Source organism: Lissotriton vulgaris, chromosome 4_1 (genome assembly GCF_964263255.1).
Source record: "Lissotriton vulgaris chromosome 4_1, aLisVul1.2, whole genome shotgun sequence".
NCBI classification, from domain to species: Eukaryota; Metazoa; Chordata; class Amphibia; order Caudata; family Salamandridae; genus Lissotriton; species Lissotriton vulgaris.
The window spans coordinates 1,304,216,572-1,304,234,052 of NC_141691.1; the positions used below are offsets into that span (position 1 = coordinate 1,304,216,572).

The 17,481-nt window shown below is 41.2% G+C and overlaps 1 protein-coding gene across 1 annotated transcript in view; it reads left to right on the forward strand.

Moving 5' to 3' along the window:
* The window catches only part of TMX3 (thioredoxin related transmembrane protein 3), a 234,054-nt gene that overhangs the window by 204,945 nt on the left and 11,628 nt on the right, over positions 1–17,481 (forward strand). The window contains exon 15 of the mRNA XM_086965544.1: positions 8,394–8,462. Coding sequence (XP_086821670.1) covers positions 8,394–8,462 — 69 coding nt within the window. The remainder of the gene's footprint in view (positions 1–8,393; positions 8,463–17,481) is intronic.

A 17,481-nucleotide genomic window follows, 5' to 3' on the forward strand; every position in this document is an offset into this window, starting at 1 on the left:
CTGCTGACCATCAGTGTAAATGGGACCAAGGATATCAAATGAGACCTCTTTCCACGGCCCACTAGGGAGATCCCTAATGATCATAGGTTGCACTCTTACAACTTTGGATTTATCACTCAAATTACAAACCACACAATCTCTAATGACACGCTCAATGTGCAAATCCATGCCTGGCCACCAGTAGGATGAGCAAACTCTTTCCTTAGTTTTTGTCATACCAGAGTGTGACTCATGAGCCAGATCAATGATGTTCTTACGTAGTTCAGAAGGAGGAACCAATCTAGTCCCACAAACCAAAAGATCATTACAAACAGCTAATTCATCTTTCACTCCCCAGAATTTGGCACACTCAGCAGATCCCTGTTTCTTAGAATGCCAACCCTTCTCCAAGAGAGTCATCACACCAGAGAGAACAGGATCGGATGATAATTTAGAACGCCACTCAGATTCATCAATGACCTCAACAGATACAGGGCAAACCTGATATTTATCTTCTTCATAGTCATCTTCTAAAGGTTCGTCCTGTGAAACATCAACCAGCCTTGACAAGGTGTCAGCCACACAATTCTGAACCCCTGGTGTATATTTTATTGTGAAATCAAATTCTTGAAGTGCAATAACCCATCTGGTTATTCTGCTGGACACTAAATCAATACCCTTTTTGGCGAAAATCTCACATAAAGGCTTGTGATCAGTTTTGATTATGAACTTGCTTCCCCACAAACATTTCTTGAATTTCTTGACAGACCAAAACACAGCCAGAGCCTCCCGTTCAATAACGGAATAACGAGTCTCAGGGTCCTTAAGACCACGTGAGGCAAACATAATGGTCTCTAAGACTCCGTTATTCTCTTGTTGGAGGACGGCACCAAGTCCCTTGAGACTGGCATCAGTAGTAAGAATGGAAATCTTTTGAGGGTCAAAACTTCTAAGATTATGAGCTTTTTCAAGCCCTTTTTTTAACGTCTGAAATTCAGACTCACAGGTATCATTCCAAATGAACTCAGAACCCTTTTTCAACAGGCCCCTTAAACCTACACACTGACCAGCAAAACCTTTAACAAACTTGTTGTAATACTCTATCATACCAAAGAATTTCATCAGTTCTTCTCTGGAAGAGGGAGGAGGCATCTTAACAATTGTATCTACCAAGTTGGCCTTGGGTGCAATACCATCTTTTGAAATTGTGTGACCTAAATAATGAATTGATGAGACACCAAAATGACACTTGTCAATCTTGATAGTAAGGTTGGCCCTTTCAAGTCTACTAAGCACATCAAACAGGATAGATTCATGCTCAACATCATTCTTACCAAATACGAGAATGTCATCTTGGTGTACACACACTTTTTCACAACCTTTAAGCACCTTCTCCATGATGCGCTGAAATACAGACGCCACTGAAACAAGACCAAAGGGCATTCTGATGAATCTAAAAGTCCCAAAGGGAGTAATAAAAGATGTAAGATTTCTTGAAGATTCTTCTAGCTCAATCTGGTGGTAAGCAGAGGCCAAATCCAACGTGCTGAATATTTTTGCAATACCCACTTTAGTTAAAAGATCTGAGGTGTTAGGGAGAGGATATCTGTCACTGATCACACACTTATTTAACTGCCTCAAATCAATGCATAGACACAAAGAACTATTGGGTTTGCGAGCAGCAACTACGGGCGCAATCCAATCAGTTCCTGTGACTTCCTCAATGATCCCTCCCAACTTTAATTTTTCCAATTCACTTATCATCTCATCCCTAAGGGAAATGGGAACAGGTCTAGGCTTGCAAGCATAGGGTTGAGAACCAGGTCTTAATGGAATCTCAAGTTTGAAATCTTTGAGACATCCTAGTTCATCTCTAAATACCTTAGGAAATTGCATTTTGATGCGTGACAACAGTTCAACATTGGAATCAACTTGGACAGAACTAACAAGTTCTTTGAGTATTATGGGATTGCTAGAACTGGGATCAAGCATTATATGGAGATCACCCTGATGAAACCAACTGATGATACTGTCACCTTTCTGCGAAACATAGATCTTGCCAACAGTATAAAGATTTTTGTACTCAATTCGTCCTGTAAAGCATCCCAAAAGAGGAATGAGTTTACCTCCATATGCTAATGGGCGAATGTCAGCTCTAGATAACTGAGTCTTGTTGGACAACTTACCCAAATAATGTAAGATCCTGGTTGTTAATAAGAATGCAGCTGACACAGGATTGAGTAGAGATGGAGCTCAGGTTTATTGGAGATAAAAGGAGACACATCCAGATCTCATCCAAGCTCAAAGTAATAACCACCACAGCTTGAAAATATACATTCTAGTAGCTGTGGTAACCACATGGAATTTATGACGTCATACAGTGTAGATCAGAGAGTGAAGGATGCTACAAACCCTTTAGTAACTCTTCCATCTCTACTTGAACTAACTATTGCTTTAGGTAACTTGACAGCACAAGACCCAGATCTAAGAGTTTCACGGGGGAATGCATCAATCAGTGACAGCAGTGTAGCATAATCAAGAGTTTAATAACTTAAGGTCCAGAAAAGCTCTAAGTAAATGATTTGGTAAAATTATAACCATGAGTGAAAGTACAGGTATGACAACTAAACCTAATCATTTTAAAGTCTTAGTCCATTATGCCTTGCTAAATATAGGCTCCCACAAGGGCCCAGTTTTAACATATACTCGCCAAGTAACAGATTTGTCTAGATTAGAATAATACTGGTACTTCCTAGTGTCTAATCCCTGTTGCTAGTTTCCAGCTCTTACTCTGTTCTAGATACAGAATTTCTAGGCAGAAGCCTCTATCCTTAGATGCATTACCTCCTCGGCTTGTTCACTATGTCCTATTTTAAGGACAGAGATTGCACCACAGATATAATGGTGTTCTCACAGGATGTCTACTTGCTTGGGCTTTGACAGAAAGGCAGACCATTGGTCCTATAACCAGCAGAAGGCCAGAGCTTCTAGGAGAGTTAAAGGCACAGGCAGACCAATCTTAGAAGCAGTCTTCATTCAAGAAAAAATGTGGGTAGTAGAGAAATCTATACAGTTAGCAAAGTGGAATGCTACCTCAAAGATGTTCAATGGGGTGCAGTTAAATAATGAAATCATTCTATTTGTTTGGTGCACATTTAGGCCCGTGACTTACCACATAGTGATTTTCCTGCTTTGGGAGCAAATCCACTGCTTAAATCCGATTAAGAGTGCTTTTGTGCTTTGCCTTCCAGGTCTTATGCCTCAGCAGCTTGTGATTCTTTCATGACCATTCCAAGCTCAACGTTCACTTTCTTTACCTCATCACACCCCCTCCCTCTAGCTTTTGCATGCGAACACGTTTTTCATTCTCTTACATCCTCATTCTGTCTCATTTCCTCTTGCAGTATTTTCTCATGATTTCTCTACCATTTGCTTTCTCTCTGTGGGGTCTCTCTGATTCGGGCTCGCTGTCTCTTGTTTATTTGTCTCCCTTTCTTTCTTTCTCTCTCATTCTCATTTCTTATTATTTTCGGTCTCTCTCTCATTTTCGCTTGTTAGGTTTCTTTCTCTCTGAAGTTTGGCCTCCTTCGCTATGATTCTGTCTACATTCTTTTCTCTTGATGTGTCGCTTGACCAACCCTGTTTGTATTTTCTTGTTTTCTATTGTTTTCTTATTTGTTTTATCTTTTCGTTCCTTTTTTTCCATTCCCTTTCCCCCATTCCCTTTCCCCCTGCGCATTATCGACCGCACTTTCTAATCCTATCTCTTGCCCTAACAACTCCAGCAATAGCCAACTGTAATTTGTGATTGCTAAAGGCTGTCATTGGGAAAATCTCCCAGAAGCAGGTCTGTTAGAGCTTAGATTATAAAGACGGCCACGTTTCACAAACCAATGCCTCGAGAAATGTAACTTCTATTCGCACCTAAAATTTCTTTTGAGGGGAAAATACATTAAAATGTTAATTATAATTTAAGATTTTTCACAGTGGGCCAGACAAACCCAAACATACCTTCTAAAACTTAAAATACATCTTCTCCTAGAGCTGCAGTGTGTAAAATACATTAAAATTCGATTATGGTTTAGTAGTTTTAACAATATGCCGAGTTCAGCTCAAACAATTGCATTGTTGTTGTCACTAAAATCATAGTCGCATAAGTGTAAGTTCTGCAGTGGTTGGTTGTAGCACAGCCTATTGCAGAATCTGTGCGGTGGAGATAACGGTTTCGGGTTGCACTTAAAAAACACAAACCACATTGTTAACTCGCAGAAGCTGGCAGAGCTTCTGTCTAACATTACAAACATAAGATGTCTTACATGTAGAGTTTAATTAGAAACTAAATTTGCAGCAGATTGCAGAGCCGCCTTCCCAAGGCCTGCTCATGCCACTAGCACGGTAGTTTTTCGGAAGGGAGTTGAATTTAAAAACAGAAGCGCATTCTTCTCTGAGGTAACGTACAGCAAGATCACTTCCGCAGCCACGGCCAACAGGAGTTACCCTTGGACAACAGTTCTCTTGGTGTCAGGGAGGGCAGATGCAACTTTCACAAAAATACAGTACCTCTATCTGAAAATTGTAAAATCTCCGATTTTCACAGCTTCAAGAATACCTATGGAGAAGACTCCCGGATAATTAGGTTGTTGATTTTGTTTGTGAATTTGGATTACTCCATATTGAAATCATACCTTTTTTTCTGTGAGGTCCTCAGTAATAGTTCATTTTATCAAAATAGAAACACGAGCTGTACTTTTGAGTGTCCTTTAGCGTTGTTTAAATTATTCTGTGTCTCTAAATCATACATGGATGAACCAGTGATCCAAGTGAGTAGTTTTAAACATTTTGTAATTGGGGTTTTAAGAGAAAAAAATAACATATACATGGCTCTTCCCCCAGAGCACGTAGGCTGAACTTAGGGTAGTGCGTGAAGTGTTTGTGCAGTACTGAAACAGTAATAAAGTCCAAACATCAGGCAGTAAAAATCCCAAAATTAATTGGAAAAATAAAGTAAAATTGAATAAAGTGACAACAAAACAACAAAAATCTAACCAAGGGAACTAGAGGTATGCATTTTTAAAGATTCAGTGGAAAAAGCACCAAGGAAATGTAAAGTATACCGAATGGCCGGGGTAGACCAGGACCCAGGACCAGTTTTCAAATGGATTGGTCCAGTGAAAGTCTGCAAGTCGGAAAGTTTGAAACAGTTTTTAAGTCCCACTAGTCTGAAGGAAAAAGTTGCCAAATCTCTGGACCCCAAGCATCCACACAAGTATGTTTAAAACACACCCAGGAGAGAGGTGAGGCACGTAGATGCTCACATGCTGTCAGGCAGAGGCCAACAGGATCGTTAGCTCCTGTAACAGCTGCGTCCAGTCCAGGTCCAGTTGAAACTGTTCAGCTGGGTATGTACAGGGAAAGGCCACTTGCAGCTGGTTGTGTCCTTGTAGCCATACAGGAGGCCAGGTAACTTCTCTTTCCTGGGTACAAGGGGTAGCTGGTCCAGGCCTCTTCTGTTCTGCCGAAGGTCCAAAATGTGTTTTGTCCAGGTGCCTTGGCATGCCACATTTATGCCTGTCACCAGCTAATGGGTGGGTGTGACTCCTGGGCACTTTCTAAGCTATGTGAGAAAAGTTCCTGGGGGCAACCGTGCCCAATTTTCCAGTAGTTCCTGTTTCTTACTACTACAAACCGACCTAAAATGCCATGGTTCAGGGCATTTTGAAGATGGCGAAAGTCTTCCGGTACATTAAACTTTGGCTCTGATAGTAGGTTTGTAGGGGAGTGAATTGTGGTAATTGCTAGTGTCCACCCACATCTTGCACAAAATCCAGTTTGAAGGGGTCACTGTACCCAAAACACGCCCAGAGACAGGAGCCTGATAGGACAAGATCATGGTCCTTCAGGAAACAGACTGCAAACAAATATTTGTCCTGGCATCCTGTTATCTCCCTTCAAGTGCACCAAAGTGTTCAATGTTGCTCGGAAGACCAGTTTGGCAGGACATGACTCTCTGGTGTCAACGGAATTCCCCCAACCCTTGGTGAAAGGTACATTTATAATAGTTTATTTTCCTTCATATTTATTAAAAATCCGACGTCACCTTTGAATTGGATTTTTAAGAGCTATCAAAAAATAGTGGGTTCATTATTTTTTTAGCTAGTCCCTTTGCCAATTTCAGTATTAGTATTTTAATATGGACTCTGGTTTTCTACTTTAGACACCTTGGGCTGCTGCAGTGAAAATAGTTGTTTGGGCCCTGTCACTTTAGGGACATGGTAATATAAATTTGTATGTGTCCCACTTTTAAATACCATGTATTCTGCTGTATATGGGTGACTTACTAATATTTAAAAATGAAGCCTGTAGCTTTCAAAAGGTTTATTTTGACACAATGCTCTGAAGGTTTTGCTCTGCAGCATTCAGGCTACACAGGGTAGGGCCTCAAGACATGTTTGTAAAGCCACCCTGTTGGAGAGCACACTAGGTGCTGCAGTCCATTAGTCTCGTATAACATTTCCAGGCCTTGGGTGCACTTTGTACACCAAATGCAGTGAACTTATTGGCAAGTTAAATGTGTCAACCAGTAATAAGCCAATGTAACCATGGTTAGAGGTGGAGGGGCAGGTTCGATACTCTTGGTTAGCATTGTTTAACTGCACAGAGTACTAAAACTAGCAAAAATAATATCCAGAAAAAGGCAGGAAACCTGATGGTTCCACAGAGAAAAGACTGATTTCCTACAGTACTAGGTAATTCATATGTTTTTTTAAATGGTTTAAAATTACAAGTCAAGTTTCTTCTTAGCCAGGATGTTTCCAATATTAAAGAAAAGTATTTTGCTAGGCTTCATAGTAACCTATCTTTTATTGATAAATTTTGGGATGATTTAGAGTTTGACTGAGAGGGTTCTGTTTGCAATGGTGAGGAGCACCTTCTTCTTCCCCCCCTCCCCCCCCCTTTGTCCACCTGCCCAATTTAGAAGTGGATGTACCGCAAGGTTTACCCTGACGAATTAAAATGTATTTGTAAACCTTCCTATGATGTGTCAACACAGTAGTGACCAGTAGAGGGAAAGGCATTTGTCCCAATGCCCACTCTTGTTAGAGTAGGCTGTCCGATGCCTTTTGTTTTTTTAAATCTGTTACACTGTTAGTCACCACCAAGTACATCCTGACTGTGAGGGACAGTAAAAAAGGAAAAATGGGAGAAAACCTATTGTGTGGAAGTCATTTGTTTTTGGAAAATAAAAAACAAACTCCATCTTAGGGTGCCGTTCATCAAACTTTTCCTATATTGGCAGGAACTGCCATGAAGGTAGTTCCTGCCAATGTATTAAGATGACAGTGGGGCTGGAAGACTAAATTTGGCAGACGGAGTAAAGGTAGGGTGGTGGACGTAAAGACTGCCACTACCCTTTCTGGCCTTACTATGTCCACCAAACCCTAAATCAGACCCTTAACGTCTTCCACTAAGACTCCTTTCTAGTTGAAGCAGAAAATGGCATTAAATAGAAGGTACTGACCAGTCTTTGTTGAATGATTGATTCTGTTCTAATAAGGGACTTTCAGGTCTTTTTGCTCCTGTTGCCTCCCCAAGTGGAATAGTAGTGCTTTCTAGGCAATACTTGCAACATATGTTGTTTTGCTTCTAAGACCTACCCCCCCTCCGAATCCTGCCTTAGTCGCCAGCTTAATAAGCTTTCTTCATCCTTAGAAACCCCACACCTGTACTTTGACTAGTGTGTGGAATGATAGACTTGTTCACTGTCTGATATATAAGCCTTTCCTCTCCAAATTGTGTGTGGTTTCATCCTACAAATGCGAGGTAGTGAGTAATTCCTTATTTAATTTAAGCCTTATCCTTGAAGTTTTCTTTTTCATTTTTGGCTTAGTGCCTAAGGAATAGTCCGTCAACAGTAAATTGAAAGCTTGGTAGTCACTTATTCAAATGAACTCCCTCCTCTAAACAACAATGCTTGCTTGTACTTCAGAGAGTCTAATCCCTGTCAGCTGACATTTCCAGTCTTACCTCCGTGGATATAACCCCCACCCCCCCTCTCCATGCTCACCAGATAATTATTTTCACTAACTCTTTTATCTTGGACCAATGTTGATGTGCCTAACTTACATTGCATGGTATTTGACGCAAGAGTATATGGTCTCACCTCACAGACCTGCAACTGATCCACATGCTATATTGCGTTCCATGGTACATTGTACTACTGTGTTTGTGTGCCTGTTGCTGGTTTTGAAAATTTGACAGATTTAGTGCCCTTCACACATGTAGTAGTTGTAGTCGTCTTAATAAATAACCGCTGCAGCATGCTGATTGTTGATTGCAGTGGATTGTTAAGGGGGAGGTAGGGTAATTAATTGCATCAGGAGTTTTATCTTTTTTTTGTTGCTTTTAATTTCCAGGCACAAGGTGGCGATGGGATATTACAGAGAATCAAGAGAATAATTTATGATGCCAAGTCGACAGTAGTAGTAAGTCACTTACTTTTTGAATCTGGGCATTTTAAACCGAAAACATTGCACATAGTTTACGTAAACACAAGAGGCATGCTGCTAACAAAGCTCACTGTTGAAAGATAAGGTACTGTATTCCTTAGGAGTACTCCTACATTTCAACAAAACGTGTATTTTTGCCAATGTTTTCATTATCCTTCTGCCATCGTATTCCATCCAGGGCAGACTGCCTTGTCTGCACTGCAGGCAAAATTAAATGGGTGCATTGGTCACAGACCAGGACAGTGTGCCCTATTACACTGAATGCGCTGTTCACAATAAAGGTGCAAACTCACTTCTGTACTGGGTACAACACTTTAGTGAAAGGTGAAGTGACTGAAGAAGTCGATCAATCTTTCATTGTGCAGACAGCAACCCAGCCTTCATTTTAAAGGGGAGAAGAGATTCTCCTGCAGACAAGTGATGTGAGTAACCGCACCGGCCTGCAGTGGGGTGCTTTGGAGATCCTAGGGTCCCTTTCCCAGCTTGTAAGTTGAGACCTTGGAGGGTACACTTACTATCACTTTACCTTTGTGGTCTGCTTTTAACACGGCTTGATGCAAAAACAACATATTTCTTCATTTGTATGGGGCTGCTGGAAATGAGGGTAGGTCCTCTTTGGAACTTTCTGGCCCATTTAGCAGCCATCCGATTTGTATTACAGTGGGATCTTCATGAAACGTCTGTGACTCCTTTAATACCAAATGCCACAGGGGCGCAAAGTGTGGCATACATGCCCGTTACGCCTGAGGGCACTTTAATAATTCATCCCCTGGATCACTCAAGCATTTATTATTTTTTAAAAAAAGCATTTTTCACCCAGTAGAGAAGCCTCCATACGTACATGTGGTGCAAATATGTGTGTTTGCATGGAAAGAAACGCCTTTGCATTCAACATTATTAGTGCTGTTCCCTCCTCATCCTCACACTTCAAACACACGTACTCCTGCCTTTGAAAGCATGACAATTGGGCAACTTGAAAGTATATATCTGCTAGTAAGAAATGCAAAGTTACGCAAACCTGCCTGTTTGATTCAGTTCAAGTACTTTTGCAGGGCACCCCACACATACCTGTTAAACCAGCCCCTAAATATGGGTTTGCAAATATAGTGATCTGCCAGATTTCGACAGAAGATGACAAGGCAAGTTTAAATAAACAATTACTTTTCCCTGGTCATTGTCCGTCGAGCCCTCCCCCCTCTCACCTGCACGAGCCGCGGCTGTTTTCCAGTGTTCCATTGTCTTGTTGGAAAGAGATTCTGTTAAACTGTTGAGCATTGTCACAACTTGAGAGTAGGTATTGTCTAATGATTGCTTCCTGTGCTGCTGTATCTAATATGCCACAGCCCCTTGCTTGATCCCAGGAATATAAGTGAGGAAGTGATCCTACCCCAGTTGAATGAGCAGTATTAGGAAGGATATTTCAATGAAGGATAGGTGTATGGATCCTGCCTTAAAGATTAAAGATTCTGCATTTTTGGGTCCTAATTGTAAATTCTAAACGTTTGAATAATTCCCCACAGAATGTTCGGAACTCAGAACACTTGAAGTATATTCTTAAATTATTAATTCGGTGCCAGCACCAGTGTACTTGATGCTGGTAACACCTTCCACAGCCTATCACGAGCTGAATTACTTTTTCCTGCCTCTAAAACTCCCCTAATTGCTGCCAAACCTTTTAACAGTTGGGGGAAAAAGGAGGCCTGATGGTCTTAATATTAGCTGAACTAAAGAAAAATGTACATTTTATTTTTAAGAAGTTCGGATTCCAACACCTTGATTTGTTGTACTGGTGGATGCCTTTTAGATTCAATTTTTTTTCCGGCTCATGGGAGCTGGACCTTGTAGCACCTGGTGTGTTTCAGCCCATTTCTTTGAGTTTTTTTGGTCAAAATTCTTCATCATCATGCCCTCCATGTTCTTTTTTCCACGAAGGACTGTTAATTTTACTCCAAAATTTCAAAGAAATTGAAGAATTGAAGAATTTGAAGCTTGGAAGGGAATTGGGTTGAGAGGAAAATTGAAGGACTTGCTGTTAAAAAACAAAAAAAGGGCAAGGCCTCCAGTAAAGCATCTGCATTCACTGGGTTTCAGGCCCCTGCATAGGACTCCCGGCAAAGTGTGATCCAGGAAGAGGAGAACATGGCACAGTTAAGCATGCCAACTGCATCTTGGGCCCTCCCGTTCAACATTAGTGGAGAGAACTGCTACACTCAAAGGAATCGACCTCAAAGACAAAACACCATCATTAAGAAAGATCATCGATCTCGATGCCTGCCATCACACTACCAGTTAAAGCGCTGTTCAACATCGACATTTGACATCAGAGCATCGTTGGATGCTTTGGAGATTCACGTTATTTGGTGGAAGGAGGATCAACAACTACAAGATCACCGCACTTCTTGTTGAGATTATCCAGCTCATTTGCAACCCTTTTTTGTGATGCCAACAGAAGATTGTCTTTAAACTTCTCGGAGGCAGCATAACATTACATCTCTTCTGACTTCAAAGGTTTTGCTTTCCAGACAGATCTCAATGTCTCCTATAATATAAAGGCGACCATCACCAAAGGAACACTGGCCTGCAGAGGTCCCTCAGCCTGCTCTAGGTCCGTCTTAGGCTCCTGAAGATCATCGACTTAAGAAACGCAGTCGTAGGAGGACTGTTTCTCTGTCACTGACAGATCTTCAGATGATTGGGATTTTAGATCGTCCTACTCTTCATCATCAATTGTTGGCTCTTCTAGAGAGTCTCCAATGGATGACATTATCGCATTACAGGAGCTCTTAGCAAGAGGAGCATACAAACTTAATAGACTAGTGGAACCACTTCATATTCCGGAATCAGTCATTATGGAGATGCTTCAGCTTCTAAGCCTCTTTTTTCTTTAGTGCTATGTCTGGCTTAAATGGGAAAAGAAACGGTTTTAAAACCAGCCATGAAGAATGCGGCCTCCAGAGGAAGATCCAGTGTATAGAACCAAAAATTGACTAGGTCATTGTGTCTGCTCCAGGGGAAGTATGCCTTTGCTGCTCCAAATAGAGAGTGCAAAGCAATCGATGCAGCTGGAAAGGATCTGCTGAACTGCCTCTAAATTACTTAAATGTGCAAGTGCTACAGCTCTTCTAATAGGATTTTAGTGTTTAATATGGGAAACCGTACGTGAATTCATTAATGAATTTCCCAAAGATTGGAGATGGGATTTTCAGGAGGCTGGGCAGTAAGGTTTATTGCTGTCTAACCAGTTCATCAGTGCAGGCATCAGCTTAGCCTAATGAGCTATTTTAGGATTTTGCCTTGAAATTACAGAGCACACATCATGTCTGCATCTTACATTTCTGAAACGTATTCCTAGTTGAAGATTTTGAACATACCTTACAGAGGCAGTACTACCTTTGTTCAGCACACGGTGCAAGAGATGCTCAGAATGAAGACCGAAGCAAATATCATAAAAGTGGTGGGCCCAGTAGAAAACAAGAGAGTTTACAAACCTAGTTGCACCTAAACAGACCACTGTTATTACAAAAGGCAGAAGATTCAATCCAATGTTTGTCAAATAATTAGAAGCAGTAACAAAATAGGTAGTTGTACTATCAGAGATAAAACTCCATGGTCCAAGTCTGCCAGTCATTACCGGTCAATAAATTCATGTTTACGTAAATCGTCAAATACAAGACAATGACTATTGTCCCCACCTCTTCGTACTCTCTTCTGGTGAGGGGAGATGTGGCTTAACATCTTAAGAGTGGCAAAACATTTTAATCAACTGCTGGCTGCTCCATTTTGGACAAGATGGATGAACCCATATCAAAGCCCCACCTCCTAGAATTCTACCAGCATCTGTATCCCCAACCGAAGTGCGCAAAGTAATATCCTCGCAATTTAGTAAGAGAACAGTAGATTTGGTCCCCGGCATCAAATGGGAAAGGCATTTGCTCAAGATTCTTCCTCATAACAAAGTACAATCCATTGGCAGACTTTAGACCCGTCTTAGACCTTCGTTTTGGCAGCAAATGAATCAAATGGGAAAAATCTGCCTGTGAGTGCTTTACAAAATCTTTCCTCATCCCAGGAAAGGGGACTGGATGAGCTTGCTAGATCAGCAGAAAGTGTGTGCATTTTCACATCCTGGTAGCAAAGGAACACAAAAGGTTTCTTTGCTTTTAGTGGGAAATACTCATTACTAGTATGTGTTACTGCTGTTTGGTCTCAGGTCTGTACCACAGATCTTTTCAAAATTAAAGGCAGTAGAAGCAGCCATCTTTGTCTTCAGGAGATATTTCTATAATGTTAGGCTACATTTGCGTGTCCACAGGTTAGTCGGGGGCTACTGGGTTACAACAATGGTGATTGGGTTTGTTTGCCTCTTATAACCTGGGGCCCATCCTACTATGGGTCTGTAACTGTGCCAAGTACACTCCTGCACTCTGAGGCTCCTCATAGAGGTACTGTGGGAGACGACGACTCCAAATTCAACAGCCAATCAACAGTCACAATAATTCACTGTCCATCACAGTGCATGCCTCAAAGAGAAATACTTTAATGTCGCAACAAAACAAAATTGAGCTAATGTGACTCATTCTGGGGTTCGATATTCCTGACTTCAGGTTCCCACTAACTTTCTCACTACTTTTAGTGCCCGCTTCCTTGTTCCTGAATCTGCTATCAGGAAAAGACAAAGGGGCAGGCACTGCCTGCAGACTCCCTCACAAGAAAAATCTAATAATTTATATTCACTTAAAATAATACCCCATAGGAATGTTAAGTCCCTACCTTTATTGTTTTCAATGGGAGGGTGTTGCAGTATCAATGGTTGGCCGTGTGTGGTACTGGACATATCACGGTTTCTTTTTAGCAGTAGTAACACACTGGTATAGTTTGTTCCACACCCTATTTCACGGGGTGGAGACCTGCATGTCTACACTTTTGAGTAACTTTACACACTGTTTTTGTGAACAACCCAATGTCGAAAAGTTACTCAAAAGTGTATTAGTAAATTACATGTGTGAATTACAAATGTAAGGTAGCTTTCTGAATAGCTCCCTAAGACTCACAATGGATTGTAGCTTGCATCTCCTTTTACCAATTGTCAAACAAATCTCTACTTCTAAAACCCAAGGCTCATTCACCCGGAAGATAGCAGCTAATGCTTCCTTGTTGCTGAATATTTGGTCAGCGGAAATCTGTAGCACGCTTTTATGAAACCCTGATAAAGAGCTAAACAAGTACACCCTTTGAGCACTTAACTCTCACTGTATAGAGCACAATCAGTCAAAGGCTTCTCAGGGAGCTAGTGTGGGGAGTGTAAAGACTTGGAACTAAAGCAGTCAAACAGAATGCCCAGCACGTCATAGGCGCACTGCTTTTCCTTTAATAAAATGGGATGTACTTTAGTCAAACCAAAATGAGATGCCACACAAGCGATCAGAATCACCACATGATATATCACTACAGGTGCCAGGTGGAATATTTGTACAGAAATCAGACTAGATTCAAGTGTAGGTGGAGGCTTTCTATGGGTACAGAGGAGTAGCTTCCTGGGTTTCTGTTAACCCCCGTAGGTCAGACTATATTTGCTTTACTAGACCAAAACTTTTTCAGATGCCTCCATTGGTTCCTCTGTATCATTTTACACATCTGTACGCGTGATAGCATTTCTAGAACCAAATATTGAGATTGGTGAACGTGTGCTTTTTGGCTGTTTTGTTATCAGTGGTATTCTGAAGCCAGTGCTTTAGCTCGAGGTACCTCATAATTTAGAAGTTTGAAACTTTTCCATCCAGTCCTACAAATAAATAGGCCAACTCATTGTGGTGTTGGAGTAGTGACAACTCATCTACGCTTCAAATGCAAGTATCCGTGTCATTAGTTATATGACAGGATGTTCAGATTTCCCCTTCTAAGTCTGTCCTACGTTGAGGCCTGTTCTTGGAGACCCATCATGTGCTACGATTGTCTGTTTATTTTTCAGCCCAAGTATTTCACCTAACCATCTTAGAAGCATCAGATAATCTTTTCCTTACCGGACATTGGAGGGATTTTTCCTGCCACACAAAAACCTCCATCCTATATCAAAGTCCTTCTCCCTTCTTTTACCTGGTGCTTCCCTTTAGTGCTTGCTATGTCTTCCTGTATATATGCTGGATTTCAGATGGAACAAACTGGGCAGACTTGTGGTCCATTAACTCTTCCTGGCATTGCCTAAATGGGATTGGGATTTATGCCATATCATCCACCTGTCTACCTTGAGAAACATACAAGAGGACTGCATCTATCCACTCCTTCATACCCCAGTAGATATTGATTGAACCTTAGATTGTGAAATAGGTACTTAGGTCCACCCATCTTTGCCTCACAGTGTACTTTCAGGCAGACACGCTGTGCTTATGGAATTGCCTGGGGTTAATGTTTCCTTGACAGTACCTTGCTCTAGGATTGGTCAAGAAGATTCCTATGCATAGTCCTTCCATTATCTTTTTAAAGAAAGATCTTTCACACTTACAGTAGAATTATTTGTTTTGTTCCCCCTCCCTTAGTACAGTGAAGAGCAAGGCTACCACAAATGTTATACATTTCTAAATTTAATGGCAACTGGCAAAAGTAAGTAAACTCCCAAAAAAAGCATCTCTTTCTTCTACTTTGCTACTGTGGCAGTGCATGCAAATTTCCTCTTGTCAAAGGTAAAAGTGCCTTAAGGGGGTGGTAAAGAGAAAGGCGCATCCCTCATTGTTTTTGGATGTGTTGATAATTGTCCAAAATGGAAAAATATTTTTTTTAGTTAAGAGACAAAAAAATGTATTTGTATAAGTGCATGTGTGTCAAATCTGATAGAGAATTCTAGCCACAGACTCTTTATCCACTGGCACCAGTCTGTAATTTTTTTCGTGAGCAGTACCCTTGCTCTGTGGTAGGTGGCATCGACTGAGTCCGCATGGCGTCGTCTGCGCCGGATGTGACATGCGCAATGCCTATATAGGCGCCACCCCAGCACGCTGATGTCAGTTCTTTTCGTTCTGCGCCAGTCACAGCAGACCCGGAGAGAGCTTACCCCTTCAGTCACCTTTTGACTGTACTTTTTCAACATTTAGCGAAAGTTTGAGTTTTGAGCCGCGTTAGGAGGAGCCAGGATTTTCCTTCCTCAGTGACTCGAGCAGATTGGCACGAGTAACCTCCAACGTTAGGATGCTCATGTGACATTGGAAATAAAATAACAAGTTTGCATAATAGCAGAGAACATTATACATCTTCGCTGTAGGCACATTGTAGCGCTACGCTTTTCACTTTTTTGTAAATACATCTTTTTTACATAGAAAAACGTGAGTAAGGTGGTGTGTGGTGCACCCTGTCCTGAAGGAGTTGATCACCAAAACATGTCGACACACCCATGAGGTGGTGTGCTTAACATCACACAATCACCTCTACCTGCACCCTTTTTAATAGTACCAGCCCGGGGGCTCATTAAAACTCTTTCTGACCCACCGCACGAGCCCGGCACTTTTTAAATTATTCACTCAAATTCAAATTCAATAAAGCTTTATTCGATTTATAAGACAAAATCATAAAAGCATACATATAAAAGAGCATGTTTAAAAAGAAACTTCCAAACATAGAAATAAATAAGTTAAGAGATGGTTAAAAAACAATTTATCTTATACTAGCAAGATTATATTACAATCAAAAGAAATATGAGAGATAATAACGCTCTACCTCAGGACACTCAGTACATTCATTATGGAAACAAGGTTCACAGTTATCTGGGCCTAATAAATTACTGTTCCATTTTGCAATACTTATTACGACAAAAAAGGATTAAATGACATTTCAATTGGATATACTCTACTCCCAAGTTCTTGACAGATTCATTATGAAAAGACAGTTACAGGTAACATTATCTGGGCCTGGCAGATGCCTTAATTCTGTAATTTCATCAAGTTCCGGAGTCTAACAATCTCCTTTAAGTAGGTAGATACGACCTTAATGAGATATACATTATCTAAAGTTTTCAATTTATTATAGGCACCTCTACAAGATGGTAGACCCCATGACTTTAAGAGGGGTTTCAATAGTCTTTCCCTTGAATGCCAGTAAAATCTACAAAATAATACACAGTGGATGTTCGACTGGTGCGAAATGTTGTCACACGGGCAGAGCATTACGTCCCGCGTCCAGTCATTACAAGAAGGGAAAGTGATAAGTCTGGAAAATGTGTGTGTACGAAAACGGGTCAGGAGCATACGTGTGAATGGGGATAGTTCTAAAAGCAAGTACTGCTGCACCCCATCCACAATAGTGGTTAGCTGATTTTCTACAACCATCTTTTTGCCCTTTTCTACCCGCCATCTTTTGCTATATAGATGTTGTAAAAGCAATTTTTTCAATGCACGTCTGGACACGGTCTCAACACTTACAGAGTCGGAGAAGTATTCCCGGTGCCCTAGGTACTTAACCAATTCCCTTACATATTTAAGCCATTTGATGTTATCAACACCATCTAAGGCCAAACAATCCTTTATTACTTCTCTATTCAGACTAGTCTCTGGCTTAGCCCAAACATTGTGCCAGAGCAAAACTGGTGAGGATTGTATGATGTCCAAAATGTATGTCAGACCTAGTTCATTGTGGAGCACGTATGTGGCTGTACTCTTCGGGGTTGCCAATAAAAAGCGGAGGAAAAGATTCTCTGAGCGTTGTTTAGAACCCGCCGGCTCTATCCCCCAGAGGCCAGCGCCATATGTACCTGTTGATATACACTTGGCTTTGTAGATCTGCAGGAGTTCTCCAACAGGTCTACCTCCTAATCTTCTGGCGAAATTAATAAAAGCGCCCGTAGCCTTCTGAGAACGCTAGGTGCTTCGCACTTGCAGCCGCCTGCCATGTGCCCCTCTTGTCAAAATTAATACCGAGATAAGAGAAACAATCTCCACTCTTCTTCCCTCCAAGAAAATTGGGCATGATGTCAATCTCTTCCCTGTTCCGCAAGGCATGGTATAGGTCTTTG